This window comes from Meleagris gallopavo, chromosome Z (assembly GCF_905368555.1).
Source record: "Meleagris gallopavo chromosome Z, MGAL_WU_HG_1.1, whole genome shotgun sequence".
Lineage (NCBI taxonomy): Eukaryota > Metazoa > Chordata > Aves > Galliformes > Phasianidae > Meleagris > Meleagris gallopavo.
The window spans coordinates 8,913,603-8,930,410 of NC_139435.1; the positions used below are offsets into that span (position 1 = coordinate 8,913,603).

Genomic DNA, 16,808 nt, shown 5'->3' on the forward strand with positions numbered 1-16,808 from the left:
GATGGGCATTGCACTTTTAATAAGACTAAATAAAACAACAGATAATTGCTATTCATTTCTATTCAGTTGATTAGAGACTGACAAGAACTATGCTGCACTTAAGCTGCTGAAATACTGGAAGCTTATTTCTGTTTTCAAGGTGGACAATCTAATTGAACTGATGGTAGCTAAGAGAGTAGGGCCAGGCTTTTCAAGCCATTTGTAAATTGCAAATGTTTTCTACTGAGATTGTTTTCTATTTTTCCATCCACTTTGGGGCATTGTAACCTTGATGTAACCTTGCTCAATTGGGAACTAAGAACAAACATTACCTTGGATTAAAAACAATGGAAATTGAATTAGAGAGGTGGGAAGCACCGGTGGAAGAAAAAGTTTAAGCCTTTACTTAGCATGAAAATAGCACTTTTACTTTATTGCTCAGGTTTGTGGCGAATGGCTGTGTAGGACACATGCCACTGGTTAGCTTATCAGAGGGGACTTTGATTGTCCTTTTTAAACAAGCTTTTGGTGGCAGATGGAGTGAATAGTGGCTGATCTTTGTTTTCCCTTCTATCAAGCATGGTGATGGTGCACTCCACTGATGTGGCATGTGTATGTGTATTTCACTTAAGCTTGATAAGATAGCTTTGCGTTCTGCACAGCCAAACACAGCGATACACCAATACTGTATTTTTGAATTTTTTTCCTCTCTGCAGCAGTGTTCTCTTTTTCTGAAAGATTATCAAGGAGAAATACTTCTCCAGAAAGGGAGGTTCATGGGAAGGGAGCTTATAGCTTTGTGAAGTGTTCATTAGTGTTGACTGCTAAGTTTAGCAAGCTGATGTACATCCTTTAATTTCCTGGTGCTCTGGTTGAGGATGCTAAGAGATGTCCTTATCGCAAAAAGGAGAACTGATTTCTAGGAAAGAACTCCTCTCCTAAAGATTCCGTGCTCCCCAACATCTGGATGTTCATTTTGGCAGCAGGGAGGAACGTGAAAGTTGTGAAGATTAGATTTTTTTTTCTTTTCTTTGTTGTTGCTTTGTTTTGTTTTAAAATAAAAGTGTCTTATTCTACCTATTGTGTATAATCAAAGAGAAACAAAATCCTATGACAAGAAAAGGGAGAGGAGGATGTAGAAGCAGTTGCTGGAGTTCATTGGTACATCCTGGGAGAGCCAGAGATTATAACCAGCATTGCAGAACTAGCCTCTTTTTGCAGCTTCTTACAAACAAAAATGGGCTTCGTTGTCCAAGCAAGACAACTTCAGAGAGTCGTACACTTACCTGCTTTTGTTTCTTAGCCTTTGAAGATGCTGACAGTGCTGTGGATGATCGAGACAGTGACTATCGCAGTGAGACCAGCAACAGCATTCCTCCTCCGTACCACACGACCGCGCAGCCCAATGCCTCTGTGCACCAGTTCACTGCCCCATCACGCCTGCAGCAGCAAGGAGTCTTGCGGGATTCCTGTGCTGACTCTCTGCAGAATTACGATGTGGATTATCGGGAGCACGTGGCCATCAGGTGGGTGCTGTCTTTTGGGCAGCTGTACTTTTCCCGTTGATCTTCCACAGCAGAACCTGAAGGTGCTGTGCTATTGGAGGTCATATTAGTAAGAACGCAAGTGTGGAACAGGGCATTACTGTGGCTTCTGCCTTATGTGTGGAAGAAAGAGGTATTTCCTTAAATACTGCCAGAACTGGAGTTGCACAATTTTATATGCAACATAAGAGATATTTTTCGTACCTCAACACTTTTGATAAGAATATTTGTGTTTCCTGAAGCCTGAACCTGTGTTCAGTAGCCCTAGCTGGCTTATGGCTGAGGCTAAATTCTGACTTCTTTTGGCTTTAATGGTAAAAGCTAAAGTTTAGTGGTAGCTTTTGAAGTTGTCATTGTTATTGAGATTTAATGCAAATGAGTCAATAACATGTTTACTGTGATTAAAATCATTCTTGGTGCTATCTTGTAATCAAGGTATTCCCTTTTCCATGCTAGTCTGTGCTACTGGTTTGCAGTAATAAAATTACTGAAAATGTGAGTCTGGAAAGACGATCTGAAGCTTTTTCTTAATGAAAGAGCCAGTGTGTTTGTAGCTTGACACTGCAAAGAAACACGTCTAGTTTGAACTATACCAAGATAGATTTTTTTAAAAAAGTATTGTTAATTTTTTGTTTCCTGTATGATTGGATATGACAGTATCAGGACTGATACAGTTTCTATTAAAACTAAGAGCCTGCTCACCTAAGATTGCTTGCACTCCAGAAAGGCAATTCTCAGATGATGGTTAATTCTCTCTTAGTGCTGTTGCTCCCCTGTGCATTTTCTGTATGTTCAACCAGATTTTTTGTTCCATATTTAATCTTAAAACTTAGAAAATGCTAATAAGCTTTCTAAAGAAGCTACATGGGATTCTCTTTCTTATTACAAAGATATTTCTAAGCAGAGCTGACTGGAAAAAAAAACACTTTGGTGAATCTTAAATATTTTCAAAACTCAGTTATAGCAGAATATTGCAAAAACAGAATGTTTGACTTTTGCTCCTATGAGTTCTGTGTGCCATCAAGCAGACCAGGCTGCTGCTTGATGAAGTTCCTGGCAGACTGCGGTTCACAATTGGTGATGAAATGACAGCTTGTGAAAGACTGGGCAGACCCAGAGGGATGAGACAAGGTTCAGCTAGAACCTGTCTTGAATTAGATTTGTCTATGCCAAAATGCTTCAATTGGAACCAACTGTAATAACATCTGCTTTTTTTTTTTTTTTTTTTTTTTAACAACAATTGGATTTGACTGGAAAAATTCTCATTCTTTTTACCACCTTTAAAACATGATTATGTTCCATTGATAGAGAGTTAGGTATTTTATTTCTCCTTCTCTAAAGGATAATGATGACAGTTCTTGTCTGCTCGAAAACATTTTGCTTCCAGCAGCCAGTCTCGCTTCAGAACAGCAGATGTCTTCCCCACCAATAAATTTCTTTTATTTTAGTGCTAACTTACAGTGTTCGTTTCGTGTAACCATGTGTCCTCCGTGTCTCCTTGCTCTCGCCCTGTTTACTTCCAAGGCAATATGATAGCATAGACTCCACTGTGAGTGGCCAAACTGACCTAGAGTCCACATCTGAGTCTAGTCAAATGACAAGCCGCCAGTGCTCGCTAGAGAGCAGGCACTCTCTAGATCTATCTGATAGGTGGGTTAATCTCTTTGCAGCCTGTGTGCTTGTCTCCTTCTTCTTGCTCTTGAAGTCGCCTTGTGATATATTTTGGCTGATTTTCGCTGTTTGCCTTGGCTGTATTTCAGATCTGTAGTAGTTGAGTGCCTGGCTGATGATGTCATTTTTCTCCCCTCAAGCGCTGGATTTCTTGTCATTGCTTTCTTTCTAATAAAATAAATGCTTCGTAGAGCAGCAGGAGAAACTCTCATCATGAGAGGAACTCGGTTAGAAAAAAAAATCATTTTGTTGTTGCCTAAATTATCAAATGTTGGTTCAGCTTTTACGGCTCTTTGTGCGTTTGTGTAGCACTCATTTCTTTCAGTTGAGACTTGGAAATATTTGATCCAGTAACCACGGTGGCCCTGGGAATCTTTTCAATTTCATTAGTTTTTTAGAGATAATCATTTCCATTATGGATTTAAAACTGCAACCAAGAAGTGCAGTAAGTGTTCTAAACTGTGTGCAACAGAGCTCGTTTAAGGTAATGACTATCTTTCCAATTAGGATGTTAGATAATACTGATGGAAATGATGCTCTAAAGCAGCAGTAGTGAAAATGCAATGACCTGTTTTTCTTTCGGTGCTATCCCATCAGCATCCTACATTGGGTGTGGTGCTCCAGGCAACTCAGACTATCAAGGTGAAGACATAGTGTATTAGCAGTATCCATACAATGCCTGTGTGCCCTTCGCCATTTCCCTTCTCTTGCTCTGCTCTTGCGGTGTCAGGGCACACGTACATTCCTGCTCCTTAATTTTTAACAACTAATGACATAAAGAAAAGTTGCTGTGCATTTTAAATAAGTGTTTTGATTTTTTTATATCCATTTTCTATGTGTCCATTTACAAGTAGGCTGGTAGGAATTCTCCTTGTAAAGTTTAGACAAAGTTTCCTTCTTTACTCTTTGAGTCGGTGAGCAATTGAGATAATCCTTCTGATCCCAGGTTAGGAGTTAATCCAGAAATCTCAAGGATCGAATACTTCTAGGATTTCCTAGGTTTCTAGGATTCTTGATCTGGTTTGACAGCAAAACTAGCTGCTTTAATCTGTTCTCTCACAGTGGGCAAGTATAGACTGCTGGACCTTTTAAAAGCATAAATGGGGAAATGCAGATCCTGAGTGGCAGTGGACTAATATCCATCACTAATGTGCTGCTTTGCCTTCTGACCAAGATCTCCCCCAGATCTTCATTTGGCATTGAGAGGAGATGGTCACTGTGTGCACATGTGGGCAGCATGTTGGAAAATGTATTTCCCTGGCCTATCCCTAGCTTCCAAGAGGGAGAAGAGAATCAGGCTGTCCTCTACCTACACCAGGTTTAGGGGCTCAGATACCCAAATGAATGGTCTTGCTCTCTACAGAGTTCTGTCCCTTTGCTCACCAGGCTGCTCAGTGTCACAACCAGAACAGCTACAGCTACTCAGCTACTCAGCTCAGCTGTTCCTGGGTTTGCCCACACTGCAGAGAGTCTTCAAAGAGAGTGCATTAACTGTTGTTGAAAGCACTCATAGGAAAGGGTGGTGGTGGCATAGCCATGTTGCTGGTCCCCATGTTGCTCCCCATGGTGCTGGTGTGCACTTTGCATTTTGTCCCCTTTCTCCTCTTCCTGGGAGTCCAGTGACTCCTGAGTCCTTGCACGTGTTCACTGTTCTTTAACCACTCTCAGGAAAACAGAGCGCCCTGTGGGCTGTATGAATACTGCTGAAGCAAAGTCTGCTTCCTAGAGTGACCGAAATGCATGCATAGCATAGTGAAGTGGTGTGCGTGGGCACTGTATCTCAAAGTAGTCCTGTTACTGTAATAAGTGACTTTTTAAGCATGCCTTAAAAAGCAACAGTAGCGTACTGGTACATCCAAGGCTGTGTGCCCTTACTTGATCAGAAAAAGCTGTTCTCTTTCAAACAGGAATTTCTAAATGTAACCTGTGGAATATCATAACCAATATGCTTTTTTTAACAGTTTGGTTGACAGGTTTTCAGTTTTGTTCTGTCTGGATGTTTATCACTTTAATTTTATTTAATGAATGTTTTTCATTGCTATTTTTTTCTGTCCTTTCTAAACCTTTTTTTTTATAAACATTTCCTTTCTTTTTTCTTTTCTTTTTTTTTTTTTGCTGCCTTTCTACCTTTCCCTCCCACCTTCTTCATCTTAGACAAGGATCTCTAGCTAGAAATGACAGAGTCAGGATCATTCCAAGTAATTTTGGAGATGGAGAAGAAGAACAGGAGAGTAAATATGAAGAACTAGGAAAACTTCTAATAGAGGAATTCTTAGAAAAGAGTCATAGAAGTAGAAGTTGGCAGGAAACAAACATTAAAAAGATGCAAACTCTCTCGAAAAGGGAAAATTTCAATCACTGTGAAAAATCAAGATGCTGCCAAAATGTGTGTGTAGAGTCAGGATCTGTAGATGTCCCAAGATACCCTCAGGAGTATGATACAATAGATAGGAGAAGGAAAAAGAAACTGCGATACAACAGTCTTGAAAGTGAACAAATGATCCTCCAAAGTAATGGAGGTCTGCAGTATCCTAGAGAGAAAAAAATATATTTCAACGGTGTGGCAACTAATTCTGAACCTAATAATGATTTCCCAGTGTATGATAGAAAAGGAAAGTATGCTAGCAGCTCTGAAAATAAGGAACAGTTGCCTGCTTATCCCATCCTGCGTCCATACAAAAATGGCTTAATGGTCAAAAGCAGCAAGTTGCCCAACAAGTGTGGAGTGAACCATGAGGGCTCACTTCATCTCAGTAACGATGAAGATAGGAAACATGCAGGGCTGTCAGACAACACTTTTATGCCCCTGGATATCCTTGAGGAATTTGACAGCAGTGCTTCTGATGAGTTTCAGTACTCACCTGTTTCAGATGATGAAAATGAGGAATTGGCTATTCTTTCACAAACATGGCATGATTCTGACATCAGCCATCTGAGAGACTTCACTATTGCTTACCCTGCCAATTCAGAGTCCCAGTTAAAGTCCAGCTGTGATAAAAAACACAGGACTAAAGGGAGCAAGCATGGTCATTCTATGCAAGACTTGACACTGTCTCCTGTTGAAGAACCCAATGAGGAGTATGTAGACACAATGGATGAACTTCAGTGTCTTGTAGAAACAGTTTCAGAATATTTGGCTGAAAAGGAGGAAGAGATCAACAAATTTGTTACACTGCCAGAGATGAGAAAAAGCTCTGAGCGCACGTCACTCAAGCAGGGTAGTGCTGATAATGTAGTAGTAGCCAAGAAGTCTGAACAGACAAAACAGCCTGCTGCAGAGGAGAGCACCAAGGGCAAATCTGAGTCTCTCCCAGACTTGTCAGGTGTGAAGAATACTGTGAATTCCCTGTTCAGCTCCTTGACTGAAAAGGTGGGGTCAAGCACAAAGCAGCTCACAGCCTCTGTTGAAAAGCTTGTTTCTTCCACTCCAGAGAAGACAGAAACCAGAACCTCATCTGAAAGTGGAATCTCAAATGTGTTTTCTGGTAAGCCCAAAAGTGAGAGTGCATCTTCAGGAGCAACACCGGACAGTAAAGCTGACACTAAGTTCTCCATTCACTGTTTGCTACCATCCCAGGTGAGTGGTGATAAAAAAGCCCAGAATGTAAACTCCAACAAGCAAGAAACCACAAAAGTGGACAGTAAAGCTTCCACACAGCAATCACATGAAACTACCACCAGCAGCCAGCAGAACCAGCATTCAGTTATGGATTCTGTTCTAGGTATGTTTAATCCTCTAAAGATCTTCTCTGAGAAGGAAGTGCCAAAACAAGAAGTCGTAAAAGAGGAGCATGCCAAAGAGGAGAGCCATACTGTGAAACCTGGTGAGGCAGACAAAAGTGAGAGATCATCTGGACAAATGGCAGCCAATGTGGTTCCAGAGATACAGCTGAGTGAGAGTAGAAGTGAGGCAGGGGTAAACACAAATAGTACTTCTGTGTCTTCCATCTTTGGCAGGCTCACAAATTCAGTCAGTTCTTTTAGTCTGAAAGCCAATTTTGATGGTCTCCTGGCTCCAAAGCAGCAGGATGCGCCACAGAAACAGTCAGAGCTACATCATGTCGCTGTAAAAGAAGGCACACGCATTGTCAGGGAGAAGCCTCCTGCAAATCACTTAGGGAATCAGCATACTACAGGTCAAGAACTGGGAAAGGAGCAAAATAGAGGAAATGTAGAGCTTCATTCAGAGCCTCAAGATCAGGGTACAGCATCTGAAAGCTTTTTCAGCCCTCTCAAAAAGTCTTTCAGTCAGTTGTTGCTTCCATCTGCTGAGCCAGAGCAGAAAGAAAATGTGTCTGCATTTTCTAAAGGCCACAAGTCTGAGGAGGATGTAAGACGAAACAGTTCAAGTGAAGAACACTCGTTTCCTTTTACCAAGAAACTTCCTTTTTTCAGTGGATTGAGTTCTTCAGACAAGAAGGAACATACAAAGGAGAAAGGCAGCTTTATTCCTTCATTATTTAAATTCTCCTCTGCAGAAAATCTAGCAACTTCCAAGGACCAAACAGGTCATCAGAGTTCTGGTGATATGTCTTTGCTTGATCCCAAAATCAGTAATTCACAAGAGGCTGTTTCATTAAAATCTAGCTCTGTTCCAAATTTGTCAGAGCATAAGGAAAAATTTATGCAAAGCAAATACATTAGTAAAGAATCTAGTGCCCAAGTAAACAGAAATAAAGACCAGGAAAGTGCCTCTGTTACTTGTAAGGTTACAGGAGAGCTGCAGAGAACTAAGAGTGCTCGGGAGGAACCTAGAAATTTAAAAGGAGGTTTAACAAGAGAAGGAGTAAATGCAGACTTAAATCACAGCTCAGCTGAATCCATCTCTTCAGATAGAGCAGCAGAAGCTGCAAATACAGATGATAAGCAGAAGAAGCACACACCGGGTTTTCTTTCTGGGTTTCTTCACATTTCTTCCAATGAGAACACAGCCAATACTCAAGAATTGATTGTGAAAAGTGAGAATGATGGGCAAAAGAGCAGTTCTGGATTATTTTCTGGCTTATTTAAATTTGCTTCAAATGAAAATGTGTCTGAATGTAAGCAAGATAAGATGAAATCAAGCTCTTTAGGTTTCATGAAACTTTTCGATAGAAGTGAGGATTCTAGCTCAGAGAAAAAACCTGTTGACTCAGCAATAACTTCCGATACTCAGAGCAGCAGTGTAGAAAAGCAGGAGTCTTCTAGCTTCTTGAAAAACATCCTGCCCAAACCAAAGGAGAAACTAGATAACGTGAAAATGATGGAATCTTCCAAAGCTACTGACCACCTGACCAGCACAAATGTAAATAACACAGCTGAGCATTCTGTGTTCCCAGTTGCCCTAAATCCTGAAGCCAAGGTACAGGACTTATCTGGAAAGTCAGTAGGTAATAGGCATGTCCCTTATCAGGAGGATACAGAATCTAAAATTCTTCCAACCTTATTAAACAAAGGATCAAATGAATTTCTTAATCTGACCAATAAAAAACACAATCTTACAGAGCAATACTCAGCATATCAGGAAACAAGAAGTCATTCTAGCTTTGAATGGGAATATGAAGTGGGGGAACTTGTTGGCTCTCATGAAATAGCACTGCCAGTTTACTACGTATTAAATCAGAACTCTGTTCTTCCCCCTCAGTTCTTGGACTGGCCTGAAAATGATGCGGTAGTGAATCTCTGCAAAAAGGATGGAAATGCAAATGTGTTGGATTGGCAGAGTAATGCCAACTTTGATGTACAGAGTTCAGATTTAAGTATGATGTCATATGAGTCATGTGAGCACTTAACATTTCAGGACGTTTATTCAGAAGAAAATGATGCATGGACTACTAATTCTGTCAATGAAAATTATAGTAACTTTCCACCATTTGAGAGAGATGGCAGTTATTCTTTTGAAGAGCTGCCCATGGATTTAAGCTACTCCTCTGGCTGTGATGGAACTATGTGGACTCTAATTGACCAAGAGACTTTAAGTATAGATGAGAACTTTATGTACTCATCCTATAGCCAAGACTATCAGGAGTGGCTGATGATGCTTGAGCAGGGCGTATGGTGGCCATCGGAAGATGGTGATTGTGGTTACTACATGTACAGTGATAGCCAGTATGTGTATTCACTCCTCACTGATCCCACTGGGCAGTATGTCTACGTTTGTGCTCCTGAGACTTATCCTTACCCAGACTGCTGGGATTATAATTTTCAGATGGGTGCCATTCCAAGAGCTGTGCTGGAAGATAACACGGTTGCTGTTTGTGGTTTTAAAGTCCCTCTTGGCAGCGAAGATGAGCTGTTTTGGTTTGCTGAAGAAGAGAGTTTAGATGATTATGCAATGAATAAACCTCTGGATTTGTCAGTAGCTTTGCAGAGGAGTGATCAGTTAATGAACATGAATTTGGAGACGTTTTCACAGATGTTTGAAGAGTCTATTTATTCTCAAAGAGACCAGCCGCTGGACTTCTCAGGTTACAAACTTCAAAAACTCAAAGTTGATTTTAGACCTGACAAGGAAAGCCGGAATTATTCAGAGGAAACGCCTCTAACCCTTGATCTTAGAACACATTCCAGAGGGGCTTCTGATAAATCATTAAATAAGGACATTCACACCAAGGAATTGGACAAGTCTGCCCCTGCAGCAACTGCTGGGGGTGGATCATCAGGATTCTTTGGTTTCCATCTGTTTCAATCTTCTCCTAAAGCTGAAGAAACTGTGGCAACTACTGAACGAATAGCAGAAGCAAAAAAGACTGAAGAAGATAAGAAAACACCAGTGAACAAAGTTACCTCTTTGTTTTCTGCATTGGGTGGACTGATTGGAAAGTCTTCAGGTCCTGACTCTGAGACAACTGAGGATCATTCCTTAAAGAGAACAGACACACAGTCAAAATCATCTGAAGACAAACCTGATGTTTTATCACTTGTACCAAATAGGAAATCGGATGGGGTGCAGGCAGGGCAAAAGTTTCCTGTTACGTCAGAACTAAGAAGAAATACTTCATCAGAACTTAATTCAGAAGCCACTAGAAACAAAAAGCTGGAATTAAATCAGAATGAAAACATCCATGTTAAAAAAACAGGATTAACAAAATCTCCTTCTCAACTGAGCCAAACTGCTCCAGATGGCAAGCCCGTAAGAGAAGAACAACCTGTTAAAGCAAAGCTGGCTTCCAGGCATCTTGAACAGCATGTGACTATTAATGAATCCAATCAGTCACAGCCAAATCAGAGCCACCCAGCCCCTGAGCCTGAGGAAACATTATTTAAAAGTGCTCTGAAACTGTTCAGTCTTGGAGAAGATTCCCCTGCGAGCTCAACAACCAACAAACCCCAAACTTCTGGATTTTTTGACTTCTTCAAAACACAAGTAAGCAAAGAACCACAGCCATCTCCAAATCTGGAGAGAAGTCAAAATGATAAAGCAGAAAAGGCAACGCATCCAGAACAGAAGGAAGCTTCCAGTATCTCATCACTGTTTGGATCCCTCGGAGATCTCTTCAAAGTTGAAGCTGTGTCTTCTCAACCAACCCCAAGTGCTGCAACTCTGCCAAAAACCCATAGCAGAACTGTGGCACAGTCAAGACAAAAAACTGAGAAGTCAGGTGGTCACCAGAGTGCCAGTATGCCGTGTCTGTCCTCCACTCCTAAGGAAGGAGTGGGAACAAAAGGTGTGGACAGGCAGATCTCCAGTAGCCCTAGCAGAAAAGCCGAGGAGGGTTCTCATGAGAATAAGACAGTACCTCCTGGGGATGCTATATGTTCCAAAATAAGCCAGCTGACACATTCAACTGTGCAGCAGAGCAGTGTGCCCACAGCTCCACCAAAGCAGCAAGGAGGAAACTGTGTAGGTGGCACAGTTAATCAGACAAAACCAAGGCCAGATCAGACTCCTAAAGAATCAGGATTCAGTTTACCATTCAGCTTTTCTGATATCACTGCGTCAAAATCACAGTCAGCACAGCCAGCCAGTAGAAGCATATTCTCATTCTTCACTGGATCCGATGAGCCCAAGCCTTCAGCACCCACTGCTGCTCCTGCTGGTGCAAAGCAGCAAGAAACAGAGGGACTATTTCGTCTGCCTTCCTTCTTTTCCAGTGGTCCAACTGCTGAGAAGACCACACCTCAAAGAAGTACTAGCTTTGGTTTCTTCAGTTTGACATCCTTTTTGGATGAAAAACCACAAACTGCATCAAGACAAGAGTCTAATGCAAAACCAGCGAAACCAGCAAATTCTCAGTCATCTATGAAGCAAAGTATTTCCACTGACTCTGGTATCAGAACTACCAGGCAACAAGATGCAGACAATAAGAAAGAAGTAGATGATATTATTGCAGCAGTGACTGGCAAACAAATGTTGAATAATGTCACTATGACCGAAAATAAATCAGAGAGATCTCTGGAAAACACAGAAAGTGTTGCTGAGGTAGCTGAAGAAAGCAACTTTAAAAAGCTTCCACACACTGATGACACTGCTGTAATCAGTTCAGCTCCTTCTGATCCTTGCTGTCAGACTCCCAGTGTGCAGGAGCATTCCCAGGGCGAGCAGGCTATTTCCTTTGGGGCAGAAGAATATGCTCTGGGTAGCACAGGGAAGACAGACACTGTTGTTTTACCTGTTGATAAAGAAGGGTCATGTTCTTCAGAAGAACAAATTTCTGAAAATAAAGATTATAGTCCAGCCGTAAATGACAAAATGGATTCCTTGGATATAAAAGACTCAAATAGCACAAGTGACATAAAAAATGAAGTGGTCTCTGAAGAAGTGTGCAGACAGTGTGAGTTGCCAAAATATAAATTACCCGAACAAACTCCTGGAGACAGGTTACAACAGGCACAAGAGCTGCACTCTGTTTCTAAAAGACCAGAGACCTCTAATTTGCAAAACAAACCTAAGGAACCTGAGGGTGATAAGTCAGTTCTGGATTCTTCAGTTGAAATTTTTTCAAGTTTCATGACAAAAATGAAACCACCCAAAACGTTGTCTGGTTTCTTTTCCCAGCCTCAAGCTCCTGCACCTCCTACTGCACAGAAAAAAAGCTCCTCTTTCTTTGGTTTCTCTTCCCTCCCAAGTGGCCCAGCACCAACTTTCAAAAGTGATCTCTTTGGCATCTTTAAAGGTCCAAAAGAATCTCCAAAAGAAGTGCCCCCACAATCAACTCCTAAACCTCAAGGCAATAGAATGAAAGACATTATTGAGTCTGTTCCAGCGAAAGACTCCAGGAAGGCAGAAGATACAACTGCAGCCAAAGAGTCTAAGAGAGATGCTATAAGCTCTCTGAATCAGGATGTACTGCCTGCTTCAGAAGAAAACTCTGCAAAAGAATCTTCTATGAAAAAAGAAATTGAAGAAAATAAGAACTCAGAAACCTGTAAAGAGGAATCTTTGAGGATCACTCCAGAAACGGTAGTTTCTAGTGAAAATCAAGACCTGGAGGCTCTGCAGCTGGCTGGTGATGCACAGCCCTCTGAAATGATAGATCCTAAGTCACAGGCATCTGATTCCAGTAATGTGGTTGATACAGAGCAGACTGAGGCTACTGAACAGTCTGATGTAAATCCATGCCAACTAGATGTGTCTTCACACATAGTGGAGGAACAAGGTGCTTCTACGGAAAAAACAGCTGTTGACTTCCTTCATACTGACTCTAGCGGTGGATCTGAACTGGAAACTGAAGCCCCACTTAGTGGGACAGGCACAAACCTTTCCCAACTGAGTGAGAGTGCTACAACTGAATCAGAGCCTGCTGTTATGAAGAGCCAGACTAATGCTGGTATTGATCACCCAGACATGAATAATGGTAGCAGTAGAGAGCCCATAGCTCCAGCTCATCTACCCCCTCTGGATGAAGAGAAAACAAGTGAGGTACAACAGCAAACTGCTGAACAAGAGAAACATCTGTCAGTTAATGAGATACACTTGGAAGAAATCCCTTCCATAGGTGACTTGCAGAAAGAGGGTAAGCCTAGTAACATTCCTTCAGATGCAAACAGCAGTAAAACAGTCTTTGAAATACCGAGCATGCCCAATTTGCCAAAATTCAGCTTCATGTCATCCGCTGATAGTGGAAGGCCATTTGGGTCTTTCTTCTCTCAGCAGCCACCTTCTGTTAATAGAGCAGGGGCAGATCAGGGCCTCATGTCCAGCTTTAAGAAACTTTCTTCCACTCTGTTTGAAGGAGGCAGTGAAGAAAAGGTGAGTAAGCCAGATAGTGCCCAAGGAGCAGTATTTGGGAAAAAAATAGATTTCTCCTTTCCCTGGCATAAAGACAACAGGGAGACCTCTGCCAAAAAGGAACCACATGTACCACCACCACAGGCTTTGTCAAAACCAGATGACAAGGTGTTAGGAACAGACAGTTCAGATGAATACTCAAAATCTGCAGTCTCAGATCAACTGACTGTTGCAAATATAGAAGTAAACTTATCTTCAAGGCAGCCTGACATTGTAGACAATGAACTTTCTGAAGAACCATCTGCTGCAAGCACTGTTGATGGTACATCCAACAAAGAGCTGGGAGAGAGGCTTGATAAAGTGTCTGAAGACCAACAGAATGTGATTTCCACTGAATTGCAGGAAGATCAAGCCAACAAGTCTGTGTCAGACCAGCCTGAAGTGAAAGAAACTGAGCTTGACTCTGCTCCTCATGGAGCAATACTTCATCCTTGCACACAGCCTGCAGACCTGAGTAGCATGGAACAACTGAATGAGAAAAGGCTAGTTACAAACAAGTTATAAATGGTTTCAGCTGTTTGACCATTTATAATGCAGTAGTGCAGCAGTAGATACTGACCTTAGTGTCTGATGTTAGTAGCTCAGTCTATCTGTATTCGTTAAATGTTTGTAGCATCACTGATAGCTGTCACAGGAGACGTGGTAAATCACAATCTCTAGTATTGCTGAAGCTCTTACATGATTTTCTAATCTTTTTCCATTCTTTTTTTGTCTGTGATATTGGATTTTGCATGTTCTTACACTTTGTCACACTGAATGAGATGTTTTTAGTGCTAATCTCATGAGTCTTTCAAAAGTTTAATTCTTTGTGTTTTAGTAGACTGTACACAGTCACTTTGCTTTCTTGTTTTGAGATTGTTATCTTGTGTTTGCTAAAAAAAAACAACATATAACATATATAGATACATAGATATTATATTCAAAGGATTGAAACTTCAAAGTAAAGATTTTAAGAGAGAAATCTAACTAACTGCTAACATGTTACAGAACCAAGTAGGTTCATTTCACATTACTGAAGCTTTTAAAGCATTTTCAGAGATGTCAGTGAAGGTATTCTAATACTTGTTCTTCCTAAAAATCTCTGCAAAGGTTATTTCATGCAGTTAGGGAAACTACTTAAGGAAAATACCAGTATTTCATGAGTCTGTATTCAGACTTGTCCGTGTTTTAAGTTACAATTGTCATCAGAAATCAAAGCAGAGACTTTAAAAATGTGCATGTGTGGGTAGTGTAAGTAAAAGTGATTGTGCATCTGATCTGACAGTTGCTCCATTGCACTCCCAGCACTTCCTGTCTGGCTTCCCATTCTCCTAACTCTGCAAGTGAGAGGAACAGTACTGCTGCTTAATACTGAAATATTTACTGTGGCTGAGCCATAGTTTTCCTGACTGCATGAGAAATTTGGAAATTTGCATGAGGACTCTGGGGATTCAGTCCTGGAAGTGGTGTCTTGAGTCATGGAGATGACACTCCTGTGGTGGTGCTTTTTCATAAATGAAATTCTTGAGAAAAATTTACTGGAATGACGATGTGTCTTCCCTTCGTGAATAATTGCTCCACTTTTGTAGAAGATTTTAAGTTAATGGTCTTAACCTTAATCTTGATTTCAGTGTATTTTACTGTAAGTGCATAATATTATTAAAGACAAATGAAGTTAACTTCATTTTCTTATTAACAACTTAAATGGCCATTTTAAAGCTGAAATGAAACTGTAGCAGACAGGCACTTCCTCTCTGAATTTCCACATTTCCATTCTATATCCTCCATGGTTATTAGAATACCTTCACTATCTGTTTCTAGCTGACAGAGGGTGAAAAAGTAAATAACTGGTTCTAGAAGGTGTACTGTAACTCCATAACATATAGGGTCCATATACTGGTGGGCTGTGTATGAAGTAATTCTGTTGCCTACCGAAGTTTTGAAGCTCAGAAGTCTAGACTTCGTTCAGGGGACATAATTGTTAGATGTAACTTCATAACATGTCTTGCCTTATCTGATGGACTTTCTTATTCTCTCATAGTCCTGCTGGCAGTAGTAGATATGGCTCCTCTTGTAATGTCAGCCAGGGAAGCTCTCACCTGAGTGAGCTGGATCATTCCCATGAAAGTGCCCATGGCTCTGAGCAAGATGATGATCATCAGGAACGAGAGTCGAATTACTCCTACCACAGTTTGGTCAGCTACCATAAGGATAGTCAGACGTGGCTCAGGGAGCAAGAGGAGCCTTGCAGCAAAGGAGAGGAGGAGATCTCTGAGACAGAGGAGAAGCATGCAGATCATTCTACAGCTAAGCTACCCCTGGGACTTGACAAGTCCAAGGACGTTGATGCGGCAGCCCAAGTGAGGTAGGTGAAATGCTCTGTTATTGAGATCTTTCCAACTAATGCAACAGTTTCCTCCCTTTGTTGTTTCATGGAGCAAATAATGTACGTTGTTCTTGCAGTCCTGTAACAAACTTGACGTTGCTAATCTGTGAAACATCATTACCTGTAAGACTAGTTACTTATGAGACTGAAATTAAACCGTATTTTCTATGTTCCTGCTAATGAAATTCATTTGCTGTATTTTCTGTTTCGTTTGATAAGGGTAGTCTAGCCCAAGGATAGCTACTTCTATTGCTTGTGTGTTCAAAACCAAGAAATATATGTAGTGATGGTTCGAGCTGCACTCCTTCCTTCCTTTCTTGTGTAGTAAGCAACCACAGCTAGTTACTGCTTGTGTAGTTTGCAGACTTACTGTGTGAATCGATGTGTTAATCTGACTCATTATGCAGGCTTTTCTTGTCCATACACTTCGGTTTTACAAGTTCTTGACAGTGTTGAAGAGAGCCCACAGAAACATTTCAGTTAAGTTCGGAAGAACTGTAGGCTATCTACTGGTTTTACTGCTTAGCTTTCAAACGGATTGTTTTTTCTTGTGATACTTAAGTCATTGGAGCCCCTACTGTGCATATGGTTACATTTTCAAAAATATGAGGGATTATTTTCGTCTGGTTAAAGTGGATGGATCTGTGAGATCCATGGAACTATGTCTGCCTACCTGTGTCCTTTGGAGAATACTGTATGGAAAGTACAATTAGACTGGTGTTAGTGTGCTTATGTGCGAGAATTAACTACAGTAGTTCATGTGTAGGCAACTCTTACACTAAAGTTTTAAAAAAACCAACAAGGCTATAAAAAGTGTTGAGCTGTTCTTAAACTCTGACTCACTTTCTTCTTATTACAGAGCAGCAGGAGATTTGTCCCAGAATGGCTGGCCTATATTTGCTTACATGGAGTGTTACAAGCTAATTTAGGCATCTAGTTTAGATATTACTGCATCACTAGTTTCCTTTCCCTCCACTGTGGCAACACTTTGCTGTCTCTATGGAATGTACTGTGAATTTAGCTCTGAACTGCAATCTCT

The 16,808-nt window shown here is 41.0% G+C and overlaps 2 protein-coding genes across 6 annotated transcripts in view; both read left to right on the forward strand.

Annotated features, from left to right (window-relative positions):
- The window catches only part of LOC104914788 (protein unc-13 homolog B), a 205,114-nt gene that overhangs the window by 57,114 nt on the left and 131,192 nt on the right, over positions 1–16,808 (forward strand). For all 5 annotated transcript variants that reach the window (XM_085214534.1, XM_085214535.1, XM_085214533.1 and 2 more), the window contains 2 exons: positions 1,283–1,505; positions 15,425–15,748. In XM_085214534.1, the coding sequence (XP_085070660.1) occupies positions 1,283–1,505; positions 15,425–15,748 (547 nt within the window). The remainder of the gene's footprint in view (positions 1–1,282; positions 1,506–15,424; positions 15,749–16,808) is intronic.
- On the forward strand, positions 5,273–13,908 carry LOC146542127 (uncharacterized). The gene has a single exon (XM_085213442.1). The coding sequence runs from the start codon at positions 5,518–5,520 to the stop codon at positions 13,906–13,908; it is 8,391 nt and encodes a 2,796-aa protein (XP_085069568.1). The 5' UTR covers positions 5,273–5,517.